At 40.3% G+C, this 22,460-nt stretch overlaps 2 protein-coding genes across 4 annotated transcripts in view; one reads left to right on the forward strand and one right to left on the reverse strand.

The window, feature by feature from the left end:
- The first annotated feature begins 630 nt into the window (after positions 1–630).
- LOC125014128 (serine/threonine-protein kinase DCLK1-like) lies at positions 631–19,983 on the forward strand. The gene is made up of 16 exons (XM_047595185.1): positions 631–1,009; positions 1,348–1,737; positions 2,671–3,017; positions 11,812–11,911; positions 12,432–12,548; positions 12,962–13,056; positions 13,766–13,853; positions 13,934–14,103; positions 14,327–14,446; positions 14,642–14,788; positions 15,009–15,142; positions 15,291–15,368; positions 15,484–15,580; positions 15,688–15,768; positions 15,859–15,972; positions 17,320–19,983. Exons 2-16 carry the CDS (start codon positions 1,377–1,379, stop codon positions 17,524–17,526), a joined length of 2,256 nt encoding a protein of 751 aa, XP_047451141.1. The 5' UTR covers positions 631–1,009; positions 1,348–1,376; the 3' UTR covers positions 17,527–19,983.
- Positions 19,862–22,460, reverse strand: part of nbeab (neurobeachin b) — a 181,403-nt gene continuing 178,804 nt past the window's right edge. For all 3 annotated transcript variants that reach the window (XM_047595184.1, XM_047595183.1, XM_047595182.1), the window contains exon 56: positions 19,862–21,555. In XM_047595184.1, coding sequence (XP_047451140.1) covers positions 21,465–21,555 — 91 coding nt within the window. In that variant the 3' untranslated portion in view covers positions 19,862–21,464. The remainder of the gene's footprint in view (positions 21,556–22,460) is intronic.

Consider the following 22,460-nt stretch of genomic DNA (forward strand, 5'->3'; position numbering starts at 1 on the left):
AACGAAAACAACTTGTAAGCGGCTGTTTCTGTGAGTTTCTTTTTTAAAAAAAGTTGGTAATTAATTCACTCTAATCTGTACGTTTTTTTTTTTCCTTTAGCTTCCTAGCTACCTGGTAACGTTTCCATCTTGTTGCCATGGTGAAATATACCTGCCATATAATTGATAACCCCGAGTTAATTCGGCGTTTTTTCCCCCTCCGGATGTAAACTAATTAGTGGGGCAATTACCAAACGGTGTTGTAATTGTTTACCTTTTAGTAGTTTAATACACAGATGTGGGATAACTGAAATAGGTCATAAAAGCGAACGTGCTTAATATGAAAAAGGGGTCCCTTTAAGTGCGCGCTCACACAGCGGCGTGCGCGAGCATAGCTGATGGTGTTGTGTGAGAATCGGTTTCCTTGTTTGGATAAGTTGCCCCACCCCGTATTGTTAAATTGCACGAAAAATAGAAAAAAATATATTATCTCTTCACTAGCTTTAGATATATATTACAGCTGTTATTTTTTTAAATTAATGGTTGGTTGAAATCCGCATAATCCTGCGTCAGTTATGGTTAAAGGTGACGATTCTGACTAAATTCCACATCAACAGAAACTGTCTTCAAAATGATACCACTCCACAGAAATATCGCTGTTTTTGGCTTCGCGTCGGGCTCTCCTTTCTTTTCGTGCACGCGCTTTGCCTCGTTCAGAGGGGGCTGGAACTAGGAACGGGGAACATATCCCGACGAGAAACAGATTTCGACACAAGACCGGTAAATCACCGCAATGGAAGAGGAGTAAGGGAGGGTGGAGGATACCGGCCACACAGCTCTGTCTGCAATCAATCTGCATGTGAGCACCGCACGGCGGAGGAGACACACGGCAGGAAGCCAGGAGGCACCACCATCAGAGGGGCAACAAAGGGACGTATGGTTCATCCAAGGCATCACATAAATAAAAGATAATCTGAGACACACTGCGTTTCTAGACACGCTTTTCACTGCGCCTGTCCTCACCTCAAAGGTAAGCGAGACTGCAACCAAACAAGAAAGGATCCGTTTTCACGTTGTTTGTGTTTTTAATGTTTATCTTGCAATAAGCTTCATGGTAAAGACTCCAATCGGGCTTATACTGCTAATGCTTTATGAGATTAATTTATTTACCTTATTTATGAGATTAATTTGAGATACATCAGAGATCTTAAAATGGGTGTGACATGTTACTTCATGGTGTGTTTATGAGCAGCAGATGCAGCATCAAAGCTTGTATCAGGTGTTTATTAGCAACTAGACACATGTGAATTATATCTATATCTAAAAAAAATAAATAAATAAAATCTCATTCAAGCATTCTCCCTTTAGGATTTAGAGTGTACTAGTACTAAGCAGTCATGGAGCTGGAGCACTTTGATGAACGGGACAAGGCTCAGAGATACACCCGAAGGGGATCAAGAGGCAACGGGCTCCCCAGTCCCACTCATAGCGCTCACTGCAGTCTGTACAGAACCAGGACACTGCAGGCACTCAGCTCAGAAAAGAAGGCCAAGAAGATTCGTTTCTACCGCAATGGGGACCGCTACTTCAAAGGGATTGTGTATGCCATTTCTCAGGAGAGATTTAGGTCTCTTGAAGCACTCCTGGCCGACCTCACAAGGTGTCTGTCAGACAATGTCAACTTGCCCCAAGGTGTGCGGACCATATATACCATCGATGGGTCAACAAGGATCACCAGCATGGACCAGCTGGTGGAAGGTGAGCAGTGTTCTGAATAGAGATCAAAACAAAATACTTTATTTCTCCCAAGGGAAATTCAGTGCCAGTAACTTCACCACATAGGATATAATCATAATAGAACCATTATAGTCCAGTTGGTTATTCACAAGGTGGCACTGTATAGTCTTATGGCCTGAGGGACAAACCACCTCATTAACCTGTCCATGGAGGAGGACAGAGACAGCAGTGTGTCACTGAACAAGCTTCTCTGTTGACTATGGAGTTGGGTAGAGGTTGGTGGGCATTGTTCACGATGAACCGGAGTTTGTTCAAGCTGCTTGCATCTGCCACTGATGTCAGGGACGGCCCCTACCCCAGAGCCTGTCTTCTGTGCCACTTTGTCCAGCTGCAAGGTGTCCTCCTTCTTAGTGCTGCCTCCCCAGCTCACCACACCGTAAAAGAGGGCAGTGGCAATGATAGTCTGGTAGAACATGTCCAGCAATGTCTGGCACATATTAAACTATCTTCGACTCTTAAGGAAATGGAGGCGGCTCTGACCTTTTTCTAAACTGAGTCTATGTTGGGCGACCAGTCCAGTTTGTGATCCCCTTATAGACCCATGTACTTATAGGTCTGAACCATCTCTATCCCTGTTGATGGTTACAGGGTGCAGGTGGGGCCTGCATCTCCAGAAATCCACCACCATCTCTTTGATTTTAGCAATATTGAGCCGAAAGTGGTTCACTTCGCACCATGAGACTAAGTTGTTCACTAGACTCTTGTACTAATGCTCTTGTCCATCCCTGATACACCCCACAATAACGGTGTCATCTGAGAACTTATACATATGACATAACTCTGTGTTGTAGTTGTAGTTGAAGTCTGAGATGTACTATACTGTGTAGTCTTTGCCTTGTATATTTCATGTTTATGAACTGAGAAAAACTGTAAATGTGTTTTGATTATCTGCAGGAGAGAGCTATGTTTGTGCCTCAATAGAGCCCTACAAGAAGGTGGACTACACAAAGAATGTAAATCCCAACTGGTCTGTTGGTGCTAGGACTCCTGTGTCCGTCCGTGATCCCTTTTCCCTTGGTAGCGCCAAGGGTGGATCCCCAGAAGCGAGGGAGAGCAAGGACTTCATTAGGCCCAAACTGGTAACAATTGTCCGCAGTGGAGTAAAGCCTCGCAAGGCCGTACGGATCTTACTCAACAAGAAGACTGCCCACTCCTTTGAGCAAGTCATGACTGACATCACTGATGCCATTAAGCTGGACTCCGGAGTCGTCAAAAGGCTGTATACTGTTGACGGCAAGATGGTAGGTAATCCTCACATATTTTTGCTTCTAATATTATCTCCAAATGGGGAATAAGCAGAAAAAAAATTAAAGTTAGCCAGTGGATTTAGAGTTCCAGACAAAATCTAAAAGCTGTAAATGTAAGAGGATTTCTTCTATGGGAAAAGGGCAACTTTACCTAAACATTTGGCAATTAAAGTTTAAACATGATTCCATATGTTTCTATAAAAAGATGTGATCCCATCGCATAATTGTAAAAATAAGAGAGGAAAGCAAAATGGTGAGGATGAATGTAAGTGCTTTATAGCTGAGAGTGCAGTTACCCTCTCTTCTGCCATTTTTATCCACCACTTGCATGTTGATTGCTCGCAGTGCAGAAGAGGTAATGATGCTTTTAAATAGTTAAAAGAAGACCGGTATCAGAAAGCTCTGATGTGTTTAAAAACACAAAACAGCACATATGTTTGAATGTAGGGGGGAAAAAAAATGTATTTTAATTTTTTTCTTTTTTAAATGGTCTGTCAGTGTTCCCCATTAGCGACATGGTCTTCCAAATCTTTGGTTTTATTCAGCACATTGGGCAGACTTTATACTCATTGGCAGAATTTTTTAAAAGAAATGGAAATCTTCATCTAATATTGGTGGTGGTTTTAACTGTTCTTCATTCATGTCTCTGGGAATTGCTTCTTTACCCAAAGAGGGAGACAACCCAATAGGTTTAAATCATCTGGGGACATTTGCTAAATGTATTACAAGAAATAGGTTTCTAGGACTCCATCTCATATTACCCCCAACTGTAGCACACTATTAAATAGATATTCACTAAATGAGTTAGTGGCAGACAGGCACACTTATTGGTGCCTTGGCAGTCACATAAGAAGTCGATTGGGTTCTTGTTTTCAATATGTATTCATTAAATTAATGAAAAATAGTCAAAATGTACACATGTACTACATTAATGAGGTGATCATGGTCGATGTGGACCTTGTTTTGTGGAATGTTATGAATGAAGATTACTTACTTTAGTTGTAGGTGGCATCTGCTCACATAGAATATCCCTTTGAGAAAAATAGAACTAAACTAAAGCAAAAAAGTTTAAAAACTCTCATCAGGTGCACTTTTTATTAGTGTACCCTTTTTTTTCTTTACTGATATGGTTTCTATGGTGAACTGGTTGCTAAGGAACAGCCTCTGCGACAGAGCAGTGCAGAAGTGATGTCAGAAATGTGAGCGTGCTGCCTTATTACACACATGGCGGCAAGATGGAGCACATGGCTCAAGTATAATCCGCGGATAGGACTCATTGTGCAAACAAATCTGCCTTCATAAATCCTATGAATTATTTTTGGAATCGAGATTGTTTTGCAAACGCAAATAGTCATGAAATTCCCACAGATAAGAGTAAGATGCATACCTTAAACATGTGTCTGTGGTTCTGCTAACGGTCATCATTTCGGTGATTTTAATATCATCCGTGCCTGCCTCATAATTGGCTATTGTTTCATGTGTTCGGCAGCCTAGTTCTGTTCCATTATTTCTCTGCTTTTCATGCTTTTTGCCGTGTTGTGCTTCCAGATGGTCACATAAGCACCCGTTGGCACCAAATGGCCTATTTTCATGGCTGTTTAACCTTTAGTAAATAACCTGCTTATGCCTTTGGTCCATAGAGAGTGTGAGAGATACAGTTATAATTGAAATAATTAATCATTTCTCATTCTGTGAAATCCAGCATCCTTAATTTTCTGCAAAACTAAGAAGGTTTTTGGGGCATTTTTTGTCTCGTGATTCACGATCCTGATGTGCTGTAGCAAGAGGCAGTTTGACGGCTCTGACCCCTCCATGTTGCTGATTCATTGTAATGGTGTTCTGACAGGAAAGCCAGGTTTAACTGGCTTAATGGACACGGCCAAATAAATGTTCTTAGGATGCTCTTTATGAACCACCATGAGTGATTTATCGATTCATCCATTCACAAAGATGGCTATAGACACTCTGACACACCTCACGTGTTTGAATGACTGACTAGGTCAGTGTTGCCTTCATTATAATGGACTTTTTTTATTTTTTATTAATTGTTCCTGTTAAACTGTATTTCAACAGTCAGTCGAGGACAACTCATTCATGTCTTTAAAAATTAGACACATAGCTGGGGGGTTTGAAATAGTTTCAAACTGTAGTTTGAATTTTTATATAAATATATAAAGATAAGATAAGGCAACATATACAAAAAATATACAAACAGGAAAAAGAAGAAAATGTCCTTGTAGGGGTCATTGTCTACCTTTATGTAACCCAAAACCTGTCCCAAGGAGTCACCCCCTCCCCCCGTCATCATTTAATCTACCAAGCATACATTCATAAGATGCTGTTTCAATCATCACACAGACCCATTCTTTCACCTGTGAAATTTCTAATGTCTTAGTTTCTTTATATTGACCTTGGCTCCTTTTCTGGTTTGACCTGCATGCACCCGCAACCATCATTTGGTTTCTGCTCATACCACATGTCTGCAAAATGCATAGTGCTGTTAGTGTGATGACAGTGTAGGGCACCGCACCCCAATTAGCAGCCTGTAGCCCACACCCATCCCGCAGAAGCCAAATGTCTGGCCTGTGTGTTGTGATGTGAAATGATAACCACGACAATGCTGAGCTGACCAGTTTTAATGCCAGCTTCTTCAGGAGGATTGCTTCTTCCTATCGCTATTATTTTCTCACTGATTACTGTGACTCTCACTGCAAAAATACAGATTTCTTTTGCATATAACCCATTTAATGCTTAAGAACAAATAGCTGCAAAGAGAGAATAGAAATGGTGTGGCAGGCGGCACTAAACTTTTAATAAGTGCCTATTCCAGAGGGGAATGTGGTTGTAGAGATGCTGCAGATGGCTGTCTCTGTGGAGTAGCTGTCTCTTAGGACAATTTGCTGATGGGTACATTGTTTAATAATCAGCATTTGTTTTTGATATTAGTGTCACACAGACGTGTTATCTTTGCCTTAGGGTTCTCCTTTTCTGCTGTGTGCCACTTGATGTTGGGCTGTTGTTTGTCGCTGGTCCAGAGCATGATTCACACTGATATTTACATCACGAAAACAGTGGTTATGAACTTGAATATTATATTTTCCTAGTTTGATGCTTAAACAGGTTTTAAACACTAGGCCTAAATTATTGTTGTTTTTGTATTATTATTACAAATAACTTTAGCTGTATACTACTGCTACTGCTGATGATGATAATAATAATGTTAGTAGTAGCAGCAAAAACAGCATTTCCATATAAAACAACTGTTATTTGCACAATGGGGAAAAATACAGACTGCTTTGACCCTTGGCCTGGCATGCCTCACAATATTTGGCCCTTGGGTGAAATTAATTGGGGAACCCTGGTCGAGGGTGATAACAGCAAGACTGATCTCATCGGTTGGCTTTAGCAGAAGATGGACGAGTGCATGAGCCAATCTCCTGCCAACTAAAGGGCAGGATCTTTTTCAAACTCTTTTACTGGATGTTTGATTGGATGGCAAAATATCTAGTGGGTCAAGTTGGCAATATCTGTGTAATGAAAGGATTTTATTATTCCAGCTCAAAGTCCTTTTGTAAAACGCTATTGTGTTTTTTATCTGCTGCTGAAAGGCATTGTTCTTCCTCTGAAGAGCTAAGTATAGAAACTCATGACTGGAAGGTTTCACAAGAAGTGCTGGAAATGTGCGGGTTGGTATGTATTTTAATGAGTAGCTGAGTGGTGGATGCAGTGCTCTGGATGTTCTCATGATGCTGACTTTAACTTAGAAAGGCAGCTATTGCTTATCTGTTATGTCACAAGTTGCTGCAGTAAACATGATCTGATTCTGCTGCAAGAAACTGTACATAACTGGGGCGGGCAGCTCATCAAAATGGTAAAAAAAAAAATTCATTTGAAAGTTACATGACTATGAGTCATCCCTCTTCCTGGCATGCTCAGTGGCTGACTGCTGGGTCCAGTCTTCCTCCTCAAAGGGAGCTTCAGAAACCTGGAGAGCTCCACCTGTCCACAGGTTTATTAGACATTCATGTTCTTCTTAAATAAACTACACTATTTTCCATGGTTTAGATCGATCAGCTTCTATAGCTTGCATACCTTCCACTGCGATTTTTCTGGACTGAATGTCAAAAGCAGCACTTGTGCTTGCAGAAATCATAGATAAAACACCGGGGATCAATATTTGCACAGGATGCTCTAGTACCGCAAGAAGTATTTGTGTGTTAGGCGGATGGTGCACTTAATGGAGCTGCTGTGTCACAAGTAATCAATACGAAGCATCACCACCTTCACAACTGGTGTTCAGTCATCTGTTGAAGGTTTATCATTTCTTAGTGTTTTGGTCAAACGAAATAAGTCGATATTTATTATATATGCGAAGAAATCAGTGAGCAGTTTTCCTTATCCATATTTTTTTTTATCATTATTGTTGATGCTTTTAGTTGTGAACATCCATCTAAATTCTAGTCTGTGAACCTTGATGGTACATTTATATGTTGCATTATTTTAACTTAAAACTTTTGGATGTTTTAGACAATTTTAAGAGTGACCTTGGTTACAGGAGGTGGCAAAGTCAGATATGAGGGTAAAGCATCATGGTGAAGCAGGTGCTCGTATTCCATCTAGACCTAGACTGGCAGCAACGTTGTTTTATTTTCTGCAGTTTAGCTCACTGCCCAGAGGACCAGATAGGATCTGACAGTGGCTCTTAAAGTAGCCGTGTCCCTCTCATTGTCTCAAAATAAGCAGTGATTCTGTCTAGTCTCCTTGGCAACGCCTGAGCAGCTCCTCCCTTTGGGATCACACAGTCGAGAGGAGGAGGAGGAGGAGGAGAAATTGGGGGCAGGGGATGTCAGAGTGGGACATCTGCAGAGAAAAGGACCATATTAAGCCCCCCTCTGTGCTCGATGTTTATTTTAAGATTTCATGGTGGAATGACCTTTATCTGTCTGGAGATGATTTTGTGTTGATTACTGATAAACCAATATATTTGTGCAAATTTATATGATAGAAACTAGAATACTGGTACAGCATAAAAAGATTGATAATAACTAGGACTGTCAAAATGAACACGTTAATGCAGATTAATTCATTAAACATTTCAACCCAATAATCCGTCTGCAGTGCAGCTGACTTTGAGCGTCTCTGACAACACATTTTGGGGAGTTTTTACTGCGCATGCAGATATGGGCAGTTGATCTGGTAGTGACAGGCAGCAGAACTAACCGATAAAGATGAAAGATGCTAAACAGCACGTTGGCCCTCTCCATGGGAAACTGGTGTACAAAAAAACCAAGACGGAACAGTTGACCAACATAAAGTATTATGCTCTCTCTGCAGGAAGAGGTTTTCTTTTAACTGAAGCTCTTCAGGCTTAAAATATCACATTAATGTGAAGCATACGTGTTTCAGAGCCAAACCAAAGCAAATCAAGACAGAGACAAGCTGGCAATCTGGCCACTCTTGCAACCATAGTTCCATGTGAGAGACTATTCTCACTTGCAACATTGTAAATAAGAAGTGGTCAGCTCTTCTCCTGGAAAATATCAACATGTTAGTCACAGTAGCTGCTGAAAGAGAAGGAACAATGCCACGTGTCGATAAATGTTTTTTTTTCTTTTTTTCTTTTTAAAGACAAAGTTGTTTCTTGTTTTATTGAAACGGTATGTGTATTCCCTTCTTTCTTGAGTTTGTTTTCTCACACAAAATTAAACTGGATTAATATAAATTTAAAAATGAATGATCTTTACTTGTGATTAATCAAAATGAATCCACAGCAACCCACTAATAATATGACATATAATACGGTTAGTGCGCAGTACGGTCCACTGGCTCTGCTGCCTTTCTTGTCTGGTTTTCTTTGCTCTACAGGTGCTGGCCAGTAAATTAGAATATCATCAAAAAGTTGAATTATTTCAGTAATTCCATTCAAAAGGTGAAACTTGTATACTGTATACTTTCCTTCCACACATAGTGATATATTTCAAGTGTTTATTCATTTTCATTTTTATTATTACAACTGACAGCTAATGAAAACACCAAATTCAGTATCTCAGAAAATTAGAATATTCTGAAAAGGCCAATGAAAAAAATGTTTTTTTTAGAAATGTTGGCCAACTGAAAAGAATGAACATGAAAAGCATGCGCATGTATAGCACTCAATACTTAGTCGGGGGTCCTTTTGCCTCAATCACTGCATTAATGCGGCGTGGCATGGACTCGATCAGTCTGTGGCACTGCTCAGGTGTTATGAGAGCCCAGGTTGCTCTGATAGTCGTCTTCAGCTCCTCTGCATTGTTGGGTCTAGCGCATTGCATCTTCCGCTTCACAATACCCCATAGATTTTCTATGGGGTTAAGGTCAGGCGAGTTTGCTGGCCAATCAAGGACAGGGATACCATGGTCCTTGAACCAGGTACTGGTGGTTTTGGCACTGTGTGCAGGTGCCAAGTCCTGTTGAAAAGTGAAATCTGCATCTCCATAAAGTTGGTCAGCAGCAGGAAGCATGAAGTGCTCTAAAACTTCCTGGTAGACAGCTGCATCGACCTTGGACCTCAGGAAACAGAGTGGGCCAACACCGGCAGATGACATGGCACCCCACACCATCACTGACGGTGGAAACTTTACACTGGACCTCATGCAACGTGGATTCTGTGCTTCTCCGCTCTTCCTCCAGACTCTGGGTCCTTGATTTCCAAAGGAAATGCAAAATTTGCTTTCATCAGAAAACATAACTTTGGACCACTCAGCAGCAGTCCAGTCCTTGGCCCAGGCGAGACGCTTCTTACGCTGTTTCTTGTTCAAGAGTGGCTTGACACACGGAATGCGACAGCTGAATCCCATGTCTTTCATGCGTCTCTTCGTGGTGGTTCTTGAAGCGCTGACTCCAGCTGCAGTCCACTCTTTGTGGATCTCCCCCACATTTTTGAATGGGTTTGTCGTCACAATTCTCTGCAGGGTGCGGTTATCCCTAGAGCTTGTACACTTTTTTCTACCACATTTTTTCCGTCCCTTCGCCTGTCTGTTAATGTGCTTGGACACAGAGCTCTGCGAACAGCCAGCTTCTTTAGCAATCAACTTTTGTGTCTTGCCCTCCTTGTACAAGGTGTCAATGGTCGTCTTTTGGACAACTGTTAAGTCAGAAGTCTTCCCCATGATTGTGGAGCCTTCAGAACAAGACTGAGGAACCTTTTAAAGGCCTTTGCAGGCGTTTTGAGTTAATCAGCTGATTAGTGTGGCACCAGGTGTCTTCTATATTGAGCCTTTTCAGAATATTCTAATTTTCTGAGATACTGAATTTGGTGTTTTCATTAGCTGTCAGTTGTAATAATAAAAATGAAAATGAATAAACACTTGAAATATATCACTATGTGTGGAAGGAAAGTATACAGTATACAAGTTTCACCTTTTGAATGGAATTACTGAAATAATTCAACTTTTTGATGATATTCTAATTTACTGGCCAGCACCTGTATGTCTCAGCACTTAAGTAATCTAAGTGAGACTCCTGCTGACCTCAGCACAGTTTCCTAATGATGAGTCAATTAATAATGAATAAATACCAACATTCAGCACTTTGTATTATTTATCATGATGAAAAATGATCTAAATCCTCCAGTTAGTGCTCTGTCAGGGTACCACTACTATGGAGAGTCCTCAAGGAGAATCTTCACAAAATGTACTGCAATCTGTTATAGTGTCTGATTTTTTTATTTTTTAAAATACTTTTTAATGATGCAGTACTCCGGAAATATATGGGTGTAATTTGGCACACAGCCACGTTGACACTCCACAGCCTGGCAGAGAAGACCCACTAGAAGCAAACACATTTTGCAGCATCACTTCTTCCACCTGTTAGTCATCACTGTAGGTGTGGCAGCGTGCAGTTACTTACTCATTTGGAGACATTGTGTTAATAAGTAGCTGGCACTTTCAAACAGAAGCTCTGCATTGTTTTGCGAAACTGCAGCCACTGAAATGCACTTTTGTATTAATTAAAGCAGAAGATGCATCTGCCCTCTATATAGTGGGGGGAAAAACTATTCTAGCTTACATTTCTCTATTCTTTTGGATTAAAATGATTAAAATGTAGTACATGGTGAAAACCGCTTCCATCTGAAGAAATGCATGGTCATTGTGTGTTGACACTGCTGGTGTTAAACATTTAGTAATGTGGTTTTATATTGAATAATCCCTGACAATAGAGGGCCATTAAGTACCACCAGGGATGAAACTATTTAATAAGTGGCACTGACTTTGTCACAGACTGCTCTGAATGAAATCCAACAGGATCATAAGGAGCTTTTCTTGCCATTAACAGTTACCCTAAGGACACATTTATCTGCAGACTGTAACAAGCATAGAAAAAAGGTTAATCCTTTTTTTTTCTTTCATTATTAATTTTCTGTACACACTGTAGCATCACCCTTATGATATCTGTGCATGCTTGTGAACTGGCACATTTCATTTAATATATTATGTAGGTGCTCTTGTTGCCTTGGCAATATTGCTATACACTCACACATTGAAATACTGAATTTCTGACTGCTCCATTAAAGTTTGAAAGCCATCCAAGACCAGCTAGAATGTGCTGCAGCAGACTGCATCAGTTTGCAGCTCTGCAATGATTGAAATTTAATACCTACACTGGCAGGCACATCTTTTTTTTTTTTTTTTTTACCCTTTTTTGTTTTTTTTGCGTGGGTTATTTCAAGCTTTGTACCTTTTTTGAAAGTGACACAAACACATCACACTTGTTGGAGTGTAACTAACAACAACATCATTATCTTCACCAGGTCAGCTGCCTTCAGGACTTTTTTGGGGAAGATGATATATTTATTGCTTGTGGCCCAGAAAAGTTCCGCTATCAAGATGACTTCAATATCGATGAAAGTGGTAAGTGTACTTACCCTGGCTTGGATTGCTCAGTGGGGACAGCAACTGGGCCAGATCCCAGGATTTTATGGTGCTTGCTTACTATCCCTGTGCATGACAGTGACTCGTAGTATTATACATTATTATTTTTTTGTTTTATTTAGCCATCTTCCTATGTGGTCCTAATAAATGCTAACACAGAATTGTAATAGCTGCACTTCTTACAAATTAGTATTTATGCACTTAGTATTTTCTACTTCTGTTCAGATTAAATTAAAAGCACTTTTATTATACTGTATAAGTAGTTGCATTTCATTCACTGATCCAGGTTGGTACTTGTGGTGTTTGTAGTGTGTGGTTGTGCTTTGAGTGTGCAGGTTAGGATGCCATTACTCACAGTCTGTGGCCCTGTGGTTTTAGGTTTATGTTCCCAAGAGAAAGAGGTCCCCATCAGTGATATTGTATAGACACGTACTAATGCAGACTTAGTCTATTGCGGGCTCAAAGCCAAACCTTTATTTCTTCATTTCTTTCTTTACAGAATGCAGGGTGTCAAAGTCTGCATCGTATGGACGTCTCCCCTCAATACATGGTCGCTGTTCTCCAAGAGGTGGTGGGATGTCCCGCAGGAGCAAATCGCCCTCTTCTCCTGGTTCAGGTAAATGTGAGCATGTGTGCAATATGTATGTGTTCTGTCTTAATGTAAAGAACCAAATGCATGTTTTTCAAGTTATTTTATTTATACAGATATTTATTTACAACAGAAGTTGACCCAAATTGCTTTCCAGTCAGAGCATACAATACAAGTAAAACCCCAATAATACAGAAAAACACAGTATGTACAGTATAAAACAATAACAATGAAACCAATAAAACCGAACCAACACCACTAAAATAATAAAAGTATAATAAGAGAGTGGGTAAAATACAACCAGAGAATAATAAAAATCAGTTTAAAATGAAAAAATACAGAACAGAACTGTTGTTATATTCTAAAAGTACACTTTGATCCAATGTGCTGAATTTACCAATCAGCCATGCTGATTGTCTCCATTTCTGCTGTACTAACAGCTAATGGCACGGCAGGCAGCCAGCTGTCCACACCTCGTTCTGGAAAGTCTCCAAGTCCCTCTCCAACCAGTCCGGCCAGCCTCCGAAGACGACAGGTAATAAAAACTGACGTGCAGCACACGCTGTGCCTCTACACTCGTTCACTTTCCCTCTCTTTTTTTGCATAAACATTATAAATATCTAACATACAGTCAGATGTAAACTGTCAGTTTCAAATGTGAAGCCTTAACTAACCCTTACACCTTACAGCCACAGCAACAAGAGAAATGAAAACATAACAATGCACTAAATATAGCAATCTACATTTAGTTATCAGCTGAAAACAGTTTATAGGATAATGTATGATGAAAACTTGCAACATCTGTCATAATAAATTAACTAGAGCCGTCTTGAATGAAATTTTGTGTTTATTGCATCAGCTTAATTGTGTTTTTATTAACACAAATCCGTGTAAGAGTGTTGGGTACAGTCGTCTCTGGATTTAAATCCAATTATCACTCATAAAATCTTTAATCATAAATCTGTCTGGGTAGATATTGTCACTGTGTTGGAGGATATTACTTTCTCTCAGTCCCTTTTACTGCCACATGCCAGACTATACGCTGGTGAGAAGGTTAGTAAAATGTTTCACCATGCTCGATTTACTTCTATCTGATCTCAAACCACATGCTCAAGGCTAGCAGAGTGGAACAAATAGGCTTTGTGTAAGCTGGCTGTAATCACATTTTTACAAGCTTTTTCTTTTTTGAAGTTTTGTATTACAAGTGTGTCAGTGTGTCTTTCATACCCGTCTCTTCTTTCTAGGGATCTCAGTACAGCGGTTCTTCACTCTCATTGGCTTCTACTAAGGTATGCAGCTCAATGGATGAAGGAGACGGGCCAGGTAGTGAAGGTAAGATATTGCATAAGACAAAGGATAAAGGCTACAAAAAAAGTGCACCTTGTACATGATTATTTTATTTTGGTCCCCAGTCGAGCTAATGGACGAGCATTCCTCGGTTCCAGCCTCCATATCGGAGCGGTACAAAGTGGGGAGGACTTTAGGGGATGGAAACTTTGCCGTGGTCCGTGAGTGTGTGGAGAGATCCACTGGGAGACAGTATGCTCTCAAGATCATCAGCAAAGACAAATGCAGGGGAAAGGTGAGCCTGTCTATGCATCACATTTTAAAATTAATTAATTATCTGCGCTCATCTATAATATGGATGTTTTTATCTGTTGCAACGTTAGTTTTATTTTCCTCATTGATCAGCAGAGGGTGCTATTTTTTCTAAAATGCTAAATGTTAGGATTCATTGTTTTCTGTCTAAACTATCTTTCATATAATTATCATGGTTGTAAAGTGTAGTGTTTGTTTTTATCCAGGAGCACATGATACAGAGTGAGGTGGCAATCCTTCGCCGTGTGAAACATCCCAACATCGTACTTTTAATTGAAGAAATGGACACCCATAATGAGCTCTACCTTGTAATGGAATTGGTCAAGGTACAATACATTTATACATTTTTTAAGTTTAAGTGTCAAAAAGTCCTTTCTTGTCAAAAACCCTGAAATGGTATAACAATAAACCACAGTTCTATTTCAGTGTAATTCAGACTAATTTAGACTTGATGCTAAAACTGTTCATTTTATCAGCTCGTGCATCAGTTCCCTTTTACATCTCATGTATTCTTTCTGCAGGGAGGAGATCTCTTTGATGCCATTACCTCTTCCAACAAATACACGGAGCGAGATGCCAGCAGTATGCTGTTCAACCTGGCCAGCGCTATCAAGTACTTGCACAGCCTCAATATCGTGCACAGAGACATAAAACCAGAAAATCTGCTGGTAAGTATAACCACGAAGTGTCTGTCCTTGCAGTGAGTGGTTTTACATTGTAAAATATGCTGTCCTCATAGACCTATGTTTCCTACTTTCCTACTTGAATTTAAAAGTAACGCTTATATCAACATAACCATCTGAGATAGATCTAAATATATCTTTATATTTATGCACAAACCTGACGTTCTCACCCTCCATTTCTCACTTTCACTTACATGTTATGCAGGTGTATGAGCACAATGATGGTACTAAATCTCTGAAGTTGGGTGACTTTGGCTTGGCTACCATCGTCAACGGGCCCCTCTATAATGTATGTGGCACGCCCACCTATGTAGCACCAGAGATTGTTGCTGAGACTGGGTGAGTCAGAGCAGTTACATCATCTGAGCCATCTGCGACATGATTACTCAAAGACAAAAGAAGCTGCAAGAATCTTTGTGAATTTCCATTTGGATGTGTTTTGTCCCTCTTATCCCTGATCTGTATTATTTTTTTTTTTTTCATACAGATATGGCCTCAAGGTTGACATTTGGGCAGCGGGGGTCATCACTTACATTCTGCTGTGTGGTTTTCCTCCTTTTCGTGGGTGAGTGTCGCTCTATCAGACGTATGTTTTCACCACGTCATTCTTATTTAATTTGAAAGCTTTAAATGACATGTAGCTTGAGCTTCATGAAGTACGTGCTGTTTAATTTCTACAGAAGCGGTGATGACCAGGAGGCTCTCTTTGAACAGATTTTGAAGGGCCAGTTTGATTTCCCTGCACCGTACTGGGACAATGTGTCTGACACTGCTAAGGTTTGTGTCTGGGCGTTCTCCACTCATCTCCCATGTGAAACAAAACAACCTGTCAGATCTGTTGGAGCTGTTTCAGGCTATGTTATCATACATATGTCCCTCTCCAGGCTCTGATAACAGGGATGCTGCAGGTACAGGTGGATCAAAGATACACAGCTGTACAAGTGCTTGATCACCCTTGGGTCAATGTGAGTTCAATATTTTGAAATAAATCTTTTATATGTATATATGCCACTAAGTAAGAATATGATTGAAGCATTGCTATTTGTATTCTTCAGGACGACGGTTTGTCGGAGAATGATCACCAACTCACTGTGGCTGGAAAAATCAAGAAGCACTTCAATCCTGGACCCAAGGCCAACAACACTACAGCAGGAGTGTCAGTAATTACAGTAAGCACAGATCCACACACTTCCTGCATGTAACTCTACATCAGTACATTACATTTGTGCTCTTTTCTTTATGAACATGCTTTGGCGATGGCGCTTCGACTGTCACTGAAAAGTTTGGATATAGTGAACCACTTCATGCTCCTGCTGCTCTGGTCCTACGTTGGGCAAAAGCTTCTTTAAGATTTGGATGCTGTTTCCTTTTGAAAAATTAAAATGGAAGCTCTTGCCCCTCTTATCTGCAATATCCATCAGCATCCATCGGCCTCATTCATTCATCAGCATCATACACTTCCCATTCTCTTCTCTTAGTTGGACTGTCAGCACTGTTGTTAGAACTTGCAAATAATGTAGTTGACCTACAACGGCCAGTAAGCTTGATTCAATCATTTCAAATATGAGCTTGATTTGTAGTAAAAGATAAATCCTTCATTCTGGAAGTCAGACGCTGCCTATATTTCACCGTCCTCCATCAACCAAGCAGCTGAGAAGGCTATAGTGGGGTTGTGGGGATCAGTTGCTTTCTTTTATTCATTTATAGGTTTTTATAAACAAAGCACCCAGTCATCAGATGTGTCAAAAATGTCAGCCGAGAGCAATATGACATTTTTCTGCAGTTTTCTCCTCCTCATAGCAGTGTAGAGTTATAACGTAATGCTAATCGGATCAGTAATGCTTGGAGTTCAAGGTGTGCGCTCCTCTCTCTGCTCAGCTGAACAAGGACTTTGCCCTCCAGAAGTCAGGGTCTTTGGACCATCAGCATCAAGGACTGTGCTGGATAAGGTATGGCTCAGCATAGTACTCAAGTGCAGCAAGTTCTTCCATGGCAAAGTGCTGGCAGCGTCCATTTATCCATCTCCCAAGGGTTTGACCCATTGCTCAACAATGGAGTCCTTCCCATGCCTCATCAGATCCTCTGCTTTATCATGATACTTAATCTCACTAGTGCTGTGGCTGTTCGTCCTCAGCTGGTTGTGCAGCTTACTGTGCTGTTTGCATACACTGAAACGTCAGTTCTGTATGATAACTGCATCTGTGGCTTCACAGCACAAATGCATTCAGTTTAGTGCTGTCACAGACGCAGATATCACCCAGCACTGATTCTTGTTGCTTTCCTGGTTTTGTTAAGCGCTGTGTGTGCGTACGTGTGCGTGACAATGTGAAGCTACACCTTCTCTGTCATGAAAAAGTTAAACTGAGGAGAAGAGTCAAACGCAGCTTTTCTCATTTAACTGCATGCACACACCGGCTCATCCAGAGTTTGGCCCATGCCTCAGTGAGTGGTGCCGCTCCTCACATCTGTGGTCTTGTGGAGAACCTAACAGTTGCTGCTGTGTCGCCCTCTCTCAGACCACGGCACTTGATAAAGAGAAGCAAGTTCTCAGACGAAGACGCCACCAGGATGTAAAGCCTGCTCCCCACTTCCCACACAGTTTTGGTGCCAGCGCTTCCCACGGTGCCAACCCTGGCCTCTCCCCCTCTGAGTTCACCTCTGAGTCTGAAGACCTTTCCCCGTGTTCGGCCGGCACAGTCCGTTCACCCACTTCTCCGTTCTAACAGCCTTCCCGAGGTCATCGCCCATTATTCTGTGGAGAAAGTGAGATGGTGAAGTGCAAAAAGGAAAACACCCAGTCTGCTGACTTGAACTTTGATGGACTGTATAATTACGATTTTATTTTCTCTTCCAGTCCAACATTTAAGTGTCAAATCCGCTGATCTGATTAAGAGACACATTTGTCTCTAGATGAGGTGCAGTGAAGTTTGAAGGAGCTTATCATGCATTTGCAGATATGTCTCTTTGTTTTGTGCCTATAATGGCACATCTTTGCATGATACTCAAGTTTAGATCTCCTTATTTATTTTGTACCAGCCTCTTATGCAGCCCCTCAGTTCATCTTCTATCCTTTTTACTGCTGTGCTCATTCTTCCCTAGACGGCCCACCTGAAAAGGCTTTTGTTGGTTCCAAAGTACTCAAGTTTTACTAGTTTTCCTCTTCTCTCTAAATGTCACTTAGTAAAATAACATGATAATGTGAGTGGACAAGACCACAACCCACTAAACAACCTTAGCAACAAACACAACAACAGACGTCTGTTTGCAGGCTGTGTGCAAATGAAATCAAAAGAGGGGCTGTAACCACATAAAATATTGAAATGACACAACACAGACCGGATGATAAGTCACATTTTTAACATGGTTTCCTTCCATAAAAGTCTCCAAACTGTTAACACCTCATTTCTAGTCACTGAGTCATTGTAGTACTCTAGAGCCCTCTGCTGGTTTATATTGTACACTGCAGGAAAGACAGCCTGCCTCTCTTTAATGGAATAATACATGCAAAAAAACAAAACAGAAAATTACAGGATGTTATGATGTGATGTGTTAAGCACATATAATGTACTGATTCAAACTCAAATGATTAATGACTCATTACAATAGTAACAGTATCAACTTTGTATTGCCTGAAATCTAGATCACTCTGTGCTGCTACTGGAGGATTCAATTGAGAGGACATGAACAAACATGCTGCTAAATATTATCTGGACTTAAAAGAATGTTTTAATGAGAATGATTGTGATGATGTCCGGCCACGTAGTAGCTTGAGAATATAGGGAACATAATTTTTGATTGTTGATGGTCTAGCTTGAGAATGAAACGGTTGTCACATGTTTGTGAGAGTGGTTGTAACTCGGTGGTGGTGCAGAAGAATGTCAGTGCTGTGTAGTTGAAGTGAGTGCATGTTTCAGACCTCACCTTGGCACATATGGATTTAAGTGCAATCAGGTGTACTGCCCAATGAGCACAGTATCAAATATGTCCGTTGTAATTGCTCGCTCGAATGGGAGTGTATGCCCGTCTTATTGGCAGCCACTGACACACTCCTCTGTCAGATGGGAGTCAACATGGATTCTTTTTTACACGCTGGAAGAAGAAACATGTTAATGTTGGTAAAGACAACAGTGCTTCCAGTCACATTCATTATTTAAATATGCTCATTCAGCCAGTGCTTTTCTTTTTAATGATTGGATCCAACAACATGAATAGGAAGTCTGCCTCTCTAGGCTGTGTGTACTGGGTGTGTCTTCTAAACACTTTGTACTTTGGTTCATCAGAGGCCAAATATCATGAACGTGAAGGTCCTCTTCCCTTCATCAGAGACTTTAATATGCATGTGTACTAATAAGCATCCCAAATTAGTTATTAGTTTAGGTCTCTTACTGTTTGTTTTTCGCCTGTCAGATATGAAACCATTGCTGTTGTCATAGTCTGTGCTGTCCTGATGAATGAATTTCATTTAAAGCTTAAAGGCAGACTGTAGTCAAACCACAACAAACTCCTGTATATACATATTTAAACAGCAATGTAACTCTGATGTAAAAGGGCTTTTATGTTTTCGATTAGAAGGAAGTGAACCAAAAAGCACAAGGGAAGCAAGTTGTGGCTGTTTCTGTTGTCATCTTCTGAAAAACATGCAATGTATACACACACACACCCGTTGACAAAATGCTATTGAGATGGTGTGCTGGGATTCTGTGGAAGCAGATGGAGAACTTTGAATGCTGTATTATAGTCACCCCATATTCCATTAATGTAAGGATGTTAAACAATCTGAATGAGAAGAAAAACTGAAAAAAAGAAAAAAAAGAAAAATCAGTTGTCTTGGTTAATAAGCAAACTTCCAACAATGTACTCTGCAAATAAACCAAACCTGGGAATAAAACAATTTCATTTACGAGTCCATGGGTAACTCTTTTTGGTACGCTCTAGCAAATTCAGACAGCAGATGGCAGTATGACCAAACAACACGAGCTTATGTTTTAAACATCCACCTTCAGTTTCTCATAGCATTTACTACACTATAGTCATACATGAGTAAACTCTCAACAAGAATTCCTCTTTCTTTAGTTTTATTAAAAACAAGGTTTTAATGAAAGAATGGAAGTCACATTGTACTGTCATGTTGCTACCTGTGAAATTGCTTCCAATAAAGTCATTAAAAAAACATGTTTTCACATAGCCTCCAAACACGTCCTTCATCCAAAACAAAAATATGTAAATTAAAACATTCAAGCATATCATTTCCAAAATGTGTTTTTCCCCACTTAAATTTAAAATTACAATGATTTCAAAGGATGGAAATGTAAAGCTACTGCCTTCAGAATCTCTTAGCATGCAAAATTTCCACTTTCAGTAGAGTGGATTCATGTAGTGCCTGTAAAAAAACAAAACAAAAAGAACCATTTATTTGCATATTTTTGTTCATTTAAACGACTCACTGACTTCTCATCTCTGCGATTCAATGCAGACATAATAGCTTTCATATCATACTAAAAATAGTTCATTAAATATATTTTTTTTACCCTCATTGCTGAAAACCTTTCTTAGATCTGTTTAGCAACTGAGTCATAATATTGCTTACCAATGCATGGAGTTAAAGCGTGACCTGGTGTTCACAAATTCACGTATTTTAAAAGGGACAAGCAAACATTTGTTCCAACTCAAGAAAACGATGAGATGCACAAGAAACAGTATTGTTTGCAAAAAAGACTACAAAACATCTGAACCGCTTTACCACAAACTTGTTAATCTTTGCAAATCTGGTTTTAATTCCTCTGTTTTGGGACTAAATCAAAATGGCAAAGCAAAATACCTTTAAATATAAACTGATGTTCCAGATGTTTACAGTCTTATAGTAACTTTTCATTAATAAAGTCTTCAACTTAAATATGGAAATATCACAATTTATTTTTCTTTTTGATGGAAAACATTTTTCACAAGGGACAGAGCTCACACTGAATTAGACTTTTGTTCCATCGAGACACTCAAACACAACAAATCAACTTTGAACATCGCCTTTTCACGTACACACACATGTGACCACTGTAACAATGATGAGCAAACAATGGTCTTATACATGGAACTAACCAACTAATATCTGAAGTGCAGTGAAGACACCTTCAACATTTAGACATGGCTTGCGTGATGGAAATGTTAACATGGCGGCTAGTCTAACAGCATTTAGATCTTTTCCAGCCTTCAGACTCTCCGTATTTACAGTTTGTTTTTTTATTTTCTTAGAAAAGTGTTCCAAGTATCTGCCATACAAATGTTGTATAAATGCTCCCAACAGAGGTTTCATTATGTTTTGCATTTTCACAGTTTCAGGACGGGAACATTATGTATGTTTTATGTATAATTGTTGTCAATTTTAAGTTGATCTCAGTCTCTCCTTATCCAGAACAACAGAGCTGCTCAACTCAGCTGGGGAAATTCTTCAGCTGATGCTCAGGTAAGACATGGAAGAAAAAAAACAGTCCAGATTGTTCAGCAGCAGACAAATAGCTGCACGTTTGGCCCAGACGCAAGGGCATCTAGTCCTGTACCACACGGACGTTCTCTCTCTCTCTAGATCTCCTCCATGCTCTTCGGATCTCCTCCAGCACAGCTCATCACTGGTCGGTAGGCGTTCCTTTTAAACCTCCACACCAGCGTCTCAGTACCTGTTTTGATGCTCGTAGTGCCAGCGGTTGAAATCTATGTTAAATGCCACGATGCTGCCAGAAGCCATGCCTGTGATCAACGTCCTAAAGAGCCACAAAACAGAAGGGGACAAGATTATTTCTCTGCATATGAAAAATTTGTTAAAACGTCCACAGTAGTGAATGAAACCAGCACAGGAGGCCATAAATTACTGGCCTCCTCTGACTGTTAAAGTAGACAATTGAGCCTAAGTATCCTCCTGTAACCGCTGTGTCCACATCCGGCTGGTATGTAGGAAAAGCAGCTGATTTCACAGGGTCATCTTATACTACTACACCCCAAGGGCTTAAATGCTCGAGCACAATGAACAGAGCTGCAGCAGAATGGTCCTCTGTAGATGGAGTTAAGGAGTCCAGCTCACTTGTGTTACCTAAAGTCAACATACGTGAGGCAGGACATCGTAACTGAATGAACGGGTCCTTTAAAATATTTAAGAGATTTGTTAAGTATACATGTTAAATATAACAGGGTGCAGCACATAATGTCGGCATTTCGTGACAAAAATTAATATGATGACTAACTACTAAATTAAAACGTTTTCCTATCCATCAGTCCTTTGTGTGCATAAACAGCTTGAGCAGAGTGTGTTTGCCTAAGAAGCAGGTCTCTGTTGTTGGACAGGACTAAATGTGTGCTGGCTTGTGGCTGTGAAGTGCAGCCTGAATATCTCCCTAACCTCTCTTGACTGCCAGGGTCACATGATGACATCAGGCTTATTGCCCCAAAGCGAACACTGTCGCCTTTGAGCTGCCATCCAAGCACCCACTGTGACTCCTGACCAGTCTTAAAAGATGTTAACTCAGAGAGAGAGTGAGCGGCTGACCTGCCCAAAGACGTTCACGCAGTTTACACATGACCTTAACGTTATCCAAAATGGGGGCATTTAAATATTTAAGCTGCACCTAACTAAAATATGTACTGACACTCGGCAACAAGATAAGATGAAGTA

Source organism: Mugil cephalus, chromosome 9 (assembly GCF_022458985.1).
Source record: "Mugil cephalus isolate CIBA_MC_2020 chromosome 9, CIBA_Mcephalus_1.1, whole genome shotgun sequence".
Classification (NCBI taxonomy): domain Eukaryota; kingdom Metazoa; phylum Chordata; class Actinopteri; order Mugiliformes; family Mugilidae; genus Mugil; species Mugil cephalus.

Coding starts and splice junctions, on each gene's coding strand:
- LOC125014128 (XM_047595185.1), top strand. CDS start 1,377: ATGGAGCTGGAGCACTTTGATGAACGGGACAAGGCTCAGAGATACACC. Junction 15,369..15,483: donor GGTTTTCCTCCTTTTCGTGG/GTGAGTGTCGCT, acceptor TAATTTCTACAG/AAGCGGTGATGACCAGGAGG. Junction 15,973..17,319: donor CAGGAGTGTCAGTAATTACA/GTAAGCACAGAT, acceptor GCCCTCTCTCAG/ACCACGGCACTTGATAAAGA.